Source organism: Zalophus californianus, chromosome 1, assembly GCF_009762305.2.
Source record: "Zalophus californianus isolate mZalCal1 chromosome 1, mZalCal1.pri.v2, whole genome shotgun sequence".
Taxonomy (NCBI): domain Eukaryota; kingdom Metazoa; phylum Chordata; class Mammalia; order Carnivora; family Otariidae; genus Zalophus; species Zalophus californianus.
The window spans coordinates 170,589,236-170,600,192 of record NC_045595.1 but is presented as its reverse complement, the minus strand read 5'-3'; the positions used below and the strand labels follow the sequence as shown (position 1 = coordinate 170,600,192).

The 10,957-nt window shown below is 39.2% G+C and overlaps 1 protein-coding gene across 2 annotated transcripts; it reads right to left on the bottom strand.

Moving 5' to 3' along the window:
• Window positions 1-2,438: 2,438 nt before the first annotated feature.
• Window positions 2,439-10,351, bottom strand: CLDND1 (claudin domain containing 1). Of its 2 annotated transcripts, none has more exons than XM_027585929.1 (5): window positions 10,194-10,351; window positions 8,504-8,813; window positions 6,324-6,431; window positions 4,062-4,199; window positions 2,439-3,905 (listed from the first exon to the last, which is right to left on the bottom strand). In XM_027585929.1, exons 2-5 carry the CDS (start codon window positions 8,793-8,795, stop codon window positions 3,685-3,687), a joined length of 759 nt encoding a protein of 252 aa, XP_027441730.1. In that variant the 5' UTR covers window positions 8,796-8,813; window positions 10,194-10,351; the 3' UTR covers window positions 2,439-3,684. The 2 variants fall into 2 exon arrangements, with proteins under 2 accessions (XP_027441730.1, XP_027441731.1); XM_027585930.2 differs by lacking the exon at window positions 10,194-10,351 and adding an exon at window positions 9,029-9,184.
• Window positions 10,352-10,957: the final 606 nt, after the last annotated feature.

Below are 10,957 nucleotides of genomic sequence, written 5' to 3'. Positions count from 1 at the left end.
GATAAGCCTTAAGCCTACGGATTGTGACGGAAGGGGCCGTGGGAGGTTATGGGAACATGGGAGTCCTAGTCGCTCCTGAACATAGCAGTGACAATACAAGCGGCATAGAGAGCAACAAGAACGAAGTCTAGACAGAAGACTGAGAGGGGCGGAAAGGCTGAAGGAGAGCTGAGGTCAAGTTCACACCGAGACACTGAGTCAGAGATGAAAGGTGATGCATTACCCAACAACTCGAGTATTTTAAAAGGTGAAGACAAAACAGAAAAAATTACCTTTTTCTCATTTCATATTTTGAAAATGCTGCAAAGGTACAAAGTAATATAAACTGGATCTCACTTTATGTAAGTTTGCAGAAAGTGTGTAAATGTTAATATGTCAAATTACATATTAACTTTGCTAAAAGAATTTTTAGCACTGAAGAGGAATTAAAGGACTTATGGCAATTTCTTCCATAGAGCAAATAATCTATTCTTTTTGCAATTTAAGTCTCATATAATGAATTCGCAAGGTGCCAGCACCATCATAATTGGATCCAAGGGAAAATCGTCTGTTGGAACACCTGATGAGCAATAGAAAAATAATCCCTATACACAGATGTGTTTCTTTTATTCCTCTCTTTTCAAAGGATGAATCATTATTCCCTTATGAGTAGAGGGCTGAAAGGAGGACAAGACTCCACCCATGTCGGCCAGCACAGAGTTCCATCAGGCTTGTGAAATTATAATTTGCCTCTTCAAAGCTGAGCCCATTCATTTGCTAGGAAATCTCAAAAAGTGTTCTAACAGGCAAAGTCAGGTTAATTCAATAGGTTGTTTTCATTTCTGGTGAAAGTTCACATGAGGATTATTTTTTAAAATGCCCTCACACTATCTTCTTATAGTCAGTTGAACATGACTGGATCTATGTTTTAAATAGTGCTAGGCTGCAATTTGGTGGTCTCTAGAATGGATAAACAAACTAAATTGATCTGTTCTACGCTCATCTCATTTTTCTCACTGGTGTGACTAAATCAGTCCACCTTTAAGTGACTTACCCACTCTTTCCTTTCCCCCACCCCAACACACACACACACACACACACACACACACACACACACACACACACACACACACACACACATGCACAGAAATACTTTATGCAGGCAAACGTTAACACATTACTATTACTACATTATTAAGTTACTGAGACCCTTGAGTATCATGACATACATAGTAGGTGCAGTGTTAACTGAACAAATAAATTCTTCTAGGATTATTTTGCCCTTTTTATTGTGTCAACTTTTACTGTTTTTATGGCCATCTCTAAAAATTTTTGAAATGAATCTTTTGCCGAAAAGGATATAAAAGATATTTATTCACATCATTTAATGAGATGAGGAACCATAAAATTAAGATTTTAAAACATGTTTCTTAAAATTGCCACAAAACTCATGTTCTGAAAAATCTGAAAATTAAGTTTTAACTTTGGGGGTTGCTTTCAAAGATTAGGTGAAAAGAGATTAACAAAACTTTACTTGCCACTGATTTTTTATTAGTTTTAAACAAAAATGGTCAAAGATCAGCAATTTCATATGGTTCTACCTGATTAGAAACGAGAGAGAGCTGAAAAACTAATTTTCACATCAAATGAAACAATACAGCCCTATATGTTTCAAAGAAAAAAGTCTTCCCAAGAGAGGATGACTGCAGCTATTTTGAAATGTGCTTGAATTATCAATCCCAACACATATGCAACACCAGGGTTTATGGTGCTGGCTTTCCATGCTTCAGGATGCTACCAGTGAGGCTGGGACTCACAAGGTCCAGTAGTGACTGAGTATCCACAGCGCATATTAAAGACTGCTGTTGGACCGACAGTCACAAACAACTTTGGGGTGACAATAGGCAAGGATGTTGTCCAAAATAAATATGTTCCCAATACAAAAATGTCATGTTGGTCAATAATTTTAAAACCCCATGCCCAAGTGTTTTGTATGACTACTTAGCTTTTCTACCTTCCACAGAAGTTGCTGAAAGACAATGAAACTTCAAATGAGGAAAGTTGGAAAAGCGAGTAAGTAGCAACTGCATAGGCAATAATCAGGTGCAGAGTAGTGTTGGCTTTGTTGTAAGTCAGAAGCGGACTTGATTATTTCTGTGCTACAGAACATAAATATCCACAGCCATTATACGACTTTTTAAAAATCTAGCCACATTAAATATGACACATAGAGATCACAAAACTACTTTGAAAACATGTTTTTAAAACTCTGAAACATAAGGGATAAAGAGGCTCTTATTTTCTAATGGGGGCAAGGGGTTCCCATATTTTTTGGAAGATAAAACAGAGACCCCAGAAACAAGGCATTTTCCAAAGAACCACAGAAATGCTTGTTCAGAATCCTGTACTTCTTTAACCTAAAATATTGAGATTTAAATCAACTCAGACACTATACACAATTGAGTTTCTTCTCATTTTTTATTTTTTAAAAAAGACAGATTTAGGATATTGTAAGAAATTACTAAGTTACATTTTTTAAAATCTGTCAAGTGCTACAGTAATGGAATAAATAAATAAGATTTTTTAAAGTTCAATGTTTATAGACATATTTATAAAAAATGATTGAATTAGAAGATGTTAAATAATGTTGATACACACCAGGAAGGGATTTAGGCAAGGAAAGGCACATCATTTCACCACAAGAAATAAAGACCATAGTTGGAAGTTAATGACTAGCCAAAGCTTTAGGTCTTGTGGTAGTTTTCCTAGCTCCAGAGGGTCATTATGGTGGAATCTTCTTCATGGTACTGAGCTGGAATAAATAGATAGCAGTTGGAAAATTTTATTCTGTGACCCCAAAGTAGTGTTAAAAAGAAAGCACTCTTAATAAGCCTGATGTGTGAAGAGGCAAGGAGCAAAAATCCAAAATGGTTTAGTTGTACTGAAAATCCTCCTGACATATTAAGGAGAGCTAAAAAAAAAAAAACAAAAAAAACAAACAAACAAACAAAAAAAAAAGGTAAAGTAAAATAAGGTTAACTCTCTTGTCTGGCTGAATTGGAATTCTTGCAGTTACAAAGTTAAAATTTCAAGTCAACACTGTATTTTTCACTTCCTTTCTTGTAGACAGACACAGTTTGGTTAAACAGATGCCATATTTCATCTTGAATAAAACTATACGCCAATATTTGGGGAAAAGGATCTTAGATAATCTCTTTATTTTATATAGCTTTAGTCTTTGAAAATAGCACTAATGCTCTGGCTGACTGGCTTGGCTATCTACAGTAGCGAAGTGACCATAAATTCTGACAAAGATGGGAGGTTTCTCAGAGACACTAAAGAGTTTCTAGTTCAACAGAGATAGTTATTTACTGAAAAGTCTAACAGATATCAGTAGATGGGTTTGGGTCAATTTCCCACTATCAGTTTTCTTTCACAAATTTATGCCAAGTGTCTACTCATCTCTTGCTGTCTGGACTCTGAACCTAGATTAGTTTGTTTAAAAGATGGAATCATTCAGAATAATCCATATAAATTTTAGTGGTATTAAGAAACAACTGTCTGAATAAATAGAATGGATTTTCAGGATAAAATGGTATATCCACAAAGAAAAAAATTAAATTAAAAAAATGAGAGGAAAACAAGGGGAAATATTAATATTGAAAAATAATTAAAATGGCAATTGCAAAGCAGGCAGCTTCCCACTCATGCCACACGATATGCCTTCATTAAGGTGTACTCTTTCCGGTTGGTATGAGCAGCCCAGATGAAGAGAGCAGAAGCCATGAACTGTAAGGGAGCTGAGACGCAAGCCAGGCAGAAGGACCATCCAAATTCACCAGACACGTTCTCAGGCAGCTCTAGCTTCTGGTGGAGTAGCTCAATTCCAGCAACATAACAACTCACTGAGCCCAGGGTACAGAGACCTTGGAGGAAAACAAAACATAACTAGGTAAGAGCATAGTAAGAGATTTTCAGGCAAGAGGACAGGGCAACAATGTGTGAATGGTTTAAGAACTACGACTCTTTGTCTCTATGGAAACAGGAAGAAGATAAAAGGTAAGTATAATGACAAGACTCACCTGCAAGGAGATGGAGAATGCCTGTGGCAATGGTGGGATACAAACTCCGGCAAATGCAAGCACAAAGTCCAATCACAGCCCCAAAGCACATCAGACCTAGACTAACAAAAGGTAAAAGGAACTGGCAACGCCAAAGATCTGATTTTGAAAAAGAGAAAAAAAGACATGTTACTACGATTTCAGACAGTTTTTTCACAATAGTAATTTCATTCATGTACTTATTAGATCTTTTCTCAAAAAGTGAGAAAGGGGGGCCCCTGGATAGCACAGTCAGTTGAACATCCCACTCTTGGTTTCTGCGCAGGTGGTGATCTCAGGGTCCTGAGATCGAGCCCTGTGCTAGGCTCCACGCTCAGCAGGGAGTCTGCTTAAGATTCTCTTTCTCCCTCTGCCCCACTCCACCGCTCATACTACCTCTCTCCCTTTATCTCTCCTTAAAAGCTTTTTTAAAAAAAGTGAGAAAAGGGGGCGACTGGGTGGCTCAGTCGTTAAGCGTCTGCCTTTGGCTCAGGTCATAATCCCAGGGTCCTGGGATCGAGCCCCACATCCGGCTCCCTGTTCCCTGAGAAGCCTGCTTCTCCCTCTCCCCCTCCCCCGCTTGTGTTCCTGCTCTCACTATGTCTCTCTCTGTCAAATAAATAAATAAAACCTTTAAAATAAAAAAAAGTGAGAAAGGAATACTTTAATATTGGGGTTTCTTTTCTAAAGCACTTTGTTCGAAAGGATGCTACCTGATTAAAGTAAAAGGACACTAACAGTTAACAATTACTGAGGGCTCATTGTATGTCAGGCACTGTTCTACACATGCTTTGTGTATTAATCCTCCCCAAACCCCTATGAAGGAGGTACTTATTATCTCCATTTTATAAATGAGGGAACTAAGGCAAGAGGTATAAATAACCTGTACAAGGTAACACAGTATGTGGTAGAGCCAGCTTTTGAAGCAAAACCTTCTGGCTCCACATACAAATGAATCTACATCCTTATAGGATCTCAAGGCAGGAACAGAAGTAAATGAATGTTGATTATAAAAGACCTGTTGAGAGAATATACATAAAGCACAAAGCGGAGGATCTCTGAACTCAATAAATGGCAGTTGTAATTATCATAAATTCCCTCAACAACATGGGAAGAAAGCTGATGACTTTACAAAGCATCCCCTTCCATTTTTACATTATTTTAATTATTAGTAATGTATTAATATCAACTCTAAACCAAATTCTACCCTCTAGTGCTAGTTTTACCTTTTGGAACTACATGAAAATCTTTTCTCCAACTTCCCTTCAAACTCTGTTAGTAATAAACTTTTTCTTATATATTTGCAATACAAAATTGAATACCTTGAATAACACGGGTTTAACTGTGCAGGCTGACATACATGCAGATTTTTAATAGAGCAGTATTGTAAATGTATTTTCTCTTATGATTTTCTTAGTAATATTCTCTTTTACTTTTCGTAAGAATACAGCATATAATACATATACAAAAAGTGTCTCAATTGACTGTTTTATGTTATTGGTAAGGATTCTGATCAACTGTAGGCTGTTAGTGGTTATGTTCTGGGGGAGTCAAAAGTTATACGTGGATTTTGACTGTGTGAAAAGGGCGGTGCTCCTAACCCCTGCATTATTCAAGGGTCAACTCTACTTGCCATTTATTCAGTGCTTCCTCTCATGACATGGTCATTTTATGGCAAGCTCCAGTAAGTCTCTATGGCCTGAATATCAGGTCCAAATATGAAGACAGTATTTCCTAGGTAGTCTGACCATCGAATAGAATGCTCCTAAGAAATGTTTTCATTTGTTTTTGATATCTATACTTTTGTTATACTGTATAAAACTGGATTAACATTTTTGGTAGCCCTGACCCTTGACTCGTAAAGAGCTTGTAGTCAACTTTTTTCACATATCCCTATCTGAACTCAGGTAACTGAAATGCTTATCTCAAATATACGAATTTATTATTTATCCTTATTAAATTTACTCTTTAAAAGGGCCCACTAATAACATCTTTTGGGGAGGTCTAGATTCTGTCATCCAATGTATTCGCTGCTTCTCTCAACTTCGTATTTGCAATCTGGTAAGGATGTATCTAACTTTAAAATACATTATCAACAGAACAGAGTTCACTGGGAAACCATCAGAGATCTTATTCCAAGTTGATGCAATGTACTGACTCATCTTGTTCCAGTAACAGAGATCAATGAATGGCAAATTTATTTCCTTTTTCCCCCAAATGTACGGCTGAGATCAATGTACTCACAGGTCCGAAGCAGATCAATCCCACTATTGTGGTTTCCAGGATCAACAAATTTCTCCATGAACTGCTCATTTAGCGTGAAACTCATGCATTTTGTGACATCAAATGACTCTGGAACACGAATAACAATGACTGCTTGTTGTTTTAATTATAAACATTTAACAAAAATCCCTTTCAGTAATTATTCTCTGAAATAAAAAGTGATATTGAAAGATGTTCCCAGAGGAGAGCAACCTCTTTGGCCTTGAGTGACACACTGGATTCACTGATGCCCAATGGATGCCAGTGGTTCTCAGCAGGAGACTTAAGACAGGGGCACAAGGAAGAGAAAAAAAAAAGTAGGAGCAGTAAAATGAATGAGAATAGATATGCAAAAAGACTAGGAAGGAGGAGAAGACAAAGACTTAAATAAATGGGAACTTTGATTTTCTCTGCCAAATCTACTCCTCTAGCCATCTTCCCATCTCAGGTAATTACAATTCCATCCTTCTAGTTCCTCAGACCAGAAACTTTAGTCATTGTTGCCCACATGCATCCCACCAGGAAATCCTAGTGAGTTCAAAACCTATCTAAAACCCAGCCACTGCTCAGTGCTACCACCATGGTCTAAGTCACAAACATTTCTCACAAGAATTAGTGCAACAGCCTCCTGGCTTCCACCTTTGTCTGCAGCCTGTTTTCAATACATCTGTCTAGGTGAGCAGAGCATTTCTCCTCTGCTCAAAGCTCCACAATGCTCCATCACATTCAGAGTAAAGACCCGAAGCCCTCATCATGCCTACAAAATCCTGCAAAGTTTGCCCTACTCCCAGAGTAATTTCTGACAGCATTTTCAACTCTCCCTCTCTCCCCCTCCATTGCAGCCCAGTGGCTTCCTTGCTGGTCCCTGAATATTTCAGGCATGCTCCCACCATGAGGCCCTTGCAGTTGTTGTTCCTTCCAACTTAAAAGAGTCCCCCTGCAGTTTTCCATATAGTCAACTCCTTCACCTACATCAAGTCTTTACTAAAGTGACATCTTCTTGTTGAAGCCTATCCTGCCTACACTATTAAACATCATAACTTATGTCCCTCAATATCCCCTTCACTACATGTTCCAAATCCCTTTATTTTGCTGCATTTTCTCATAGCATGCATCATCCTTTAACATACTATATAATTAACTATTGTTTATACCATTATACTTATTTATTCAGTTTACTGCCTCCACCCCTTATTAGAATGTTAGCTCCCCAGGACTAAAGATATTTATATTTTCCCTGATGGACTATACGGAATATGGAGTCACGTAATAAATATTTGTTGAATGAATGATAAATGATTGGTAAGATTCAAACATCAAGGGCACCCATGCTCTCCAAAGTAGAACTGAACACTTTATAATTTCAACCAATCCCCCCAGCCTCACCCCCCCACCTACTTTCTTTTTTCCATTATATAATCACAACGATTGTCCTTTTGATGTATGGTAATTGTTGTGCTGTTTTCCGAACACAGTGCTTCCCACTAAGTGGTCAACAGAAGTAGTCGTAAATAGAAACAAATTGTAAAGTTGTTCCTTAGAGCTCTAAAGTTTCCATGTTAAGAACTGGAAATTAAAATGTTTTAATGTTAAGAATGCTTGCAAAATAAATCAGACAATTTCTTATTTTTTTTTATTTCTGTAATTCATATTTTTAACCTACACTCTATCACAGACTCAAATATGCACAGGTTTTAATGTAGTGTTGGTCAAATTATATCCTCTAAGATTTACAGGGCAAATGATAGTAACTACCAAAACACAGCTAACACAGAAAAAGACTATCAATTCATATTTGTTGGTTTGATTTGGACACTAACTCTTTTACCAGTTACCAAATATTTAAAGTCTTCCAATGGACTTTTCCAATTATTTCCTCATGACATATGTGACATTAATAAAAAGAATTTTACTAAGTACAAAGATTTAAAATGGCTTTCACGCAATAAGAACAGTAACTTATCCAACCAATACTGACGAGTATCATGGTAATTCATAGAAATTGGGTAGAGAAGGTGGTAGAGAGAGAAGAAACACGTAGATTTATTTCTTTGGAGAGAAAAAAACCCACGAACCTGCTTATACATAATTGGGTCATCATCACATAACTTTGTTGATTATTGAGCAGGTAAAGGAGACAGAAGTTAAAATAAGAGAAATACCTGTCCTTTCTGGTGGGCTATACCAGTGTGTGTTTTGAGGTATAGTGATACACCGTCTCCACAATCCCATTGTGCCATTAAATCGGAAAAGTGCATCATTATAAGTCTTTTCATCTGCCTCATCACTAGCGAAGTCAGTCCAGATGCTTTTGTTCAAATCACTGGAATTTTCTTGAACTGGACTTCGATATTCATACCAGAAGTCTGTGCCAATTGAGGCTGCCATGTAGATGGTGGAAATGAGGCTAAGCACACAAGCAATTACAAACGCTGTAGCAAAACGGTTATCCATTCTGGCATTCAGACTGCTCTGTTTAAAAGTTGGAGAAAGAAGAAAGTTAGACTTCAAGGACATAGAGAGATTATTTTGAAAGGAATTATCTCAAAATCACCCTTTATCCTATTCCCCACCCTTGACCCTTAAAGTAATGTATAATCATTAAAGAATAAAAATAAAGGCAAGCATGTTCTTAAGTTCAAAGTAAAATTCATTATCATGAAAGTACTGATTGAATGCTCACATACCCAGGATGCTACGGAGACAGAGGTCTTGTTCTCTAGTCTATCACCTGCACACTAAAACAGACAACACTGAAATGGACATACACATTACAGATACAAACAACAGACATGCTCAGAGTCAGCAGTGTACCATACATAAATTTTTAATTACAGACTGAATTTTTATTCCAGCTGCAGAGTATTAAGTGTTCTGGGTTTGAGGGTGAAAAGGGCATAGAGAAAATTGGCTCCTCCCAGATTCCTCTGACGAGGAAAACCTTCTAAAAACAAGGTTAAGAGTCAGGAGCTATTTGGAAGGCAGAGTTGAGATGTTTGTTAACCCAGACAGAAAGGTTGTTCGGGTGCGCAGAAGAGCAAAGAGAACAGCAACATACAATAATGCTAGATAGCAATCTGCTCCTAATCTATTGAAGCTAAGGAAAACTCCCCTACGCTGCCAAATTCTCCACTCCTATCTACTCTCCCCATTCCTTACACTTTTGAATCTTCTCATCTGCAAACTAAATGATTCTTCCTCAGCCAGAAAAAAACTGAATTAGACAAAATATGAACACTCCCCAGGCGTGGACAGGGCTCAACGGCAGTAGTAAATGGCCGCAGTAAAATGACTCAAGGCGGATCAAGCTGAGTCAAATACTGCAAGTATAAACCGTGACCGTACCAAACACCTTACAAAGGCGCACGACAACAGGCTCGCAAACTGGGGTTGCTGAGTTTGGAAGACAGGAAGTGTGACACAGAAGAGATCAGGGCAATTACAGTGATTAACAATAACTCCAGAAGTTGGTTTTGTATTCTTATTTTTTTCTAATCCTCTTTCAACCTGGTGCTCTCAAATGACCTTAAAAGGTCCCGGCACCCTGAGTGGCTGTTTGCCAGGCCGGACAACTGGCGCTGTCACCTCGCAGGGCGCACTACCGAGCCCGGGGAGGTCGAGGCAAGCTGGGGCCGGGGTCTGCCGTCCTGCGCCGCCCCAGGCCAGGGGCCCCAGGTACCGGACCAGGCCCCTCCCCAGACCACTCGACCGAAGCAAAAACCCCGCCGCAGCGCTGCGGCTCGAAACCGGCCCGGCCCCAGGCCCTCCCGGATAGGGGCCCCTCTTCAAACTGCTGGAAACGTCCAACGGCTACGCGACCCCCTCCCAGCGACGCCGACCCCGCTCACTCACCGCCCATCCTCCTGCTCCGCCAGCTTCACCCTCAAGCTCCGACCACAGCACCCTACTCTCCCCGCGCCTTCTCTGACGCACTTCCCTGCAGATCCCGCCCCCTCCATAACTCCCGCGCCTCCGCCTCCGCCTCCACCCGTGGCCCGGCCTAGGCCCGGAGCCGAGGGGGCTTATGGGAGTTGTAGGAGGGACAGAGGGAAAGCTGCGGGAGGCGGTGGATCGCATTTCTGGCACCGCGCGCGGTGCATTGTGGGGGTTGTAGTTCAACTCTGGAGGGAAAGGAAGTGCTGATGGAATCGTATATTTTATGAAGGAAGGAGCAAAGGTCCGCAAAGTAAGGTGACCTGTCTCTGGTCACGGCTAGTCATTGATTGTGACTTATATAACAGGTTTTCTAGTCCTGTGCTTTCCCTGTCACACACCCTACCTCTAAACATGTCAACAGCAATGGGATTATACTTTTGAAATATTAACCTATTTATTTCCTCTCTCACAACCTCACTCCCATTGAAGCAGCTAGTCTTTCTGGTTTTATTGCTTAATTTTAGACTAAGAAGGATGTGACTTGACGGTATCCATGTAGAATGTAATGACATTGTTTGGGTTTCATATAATTTATGTTAGTGGCTGCTTTTTCTTTATGATAAGTGATACTAATTTTCTATTTATTGGGTCAAATTTCACTTTAAAATCAATTCCAGTTAATTAAAGTACTAATTTATAATAATGCTGAGGATACCAGATATGTCAAAAAATGTGAATTT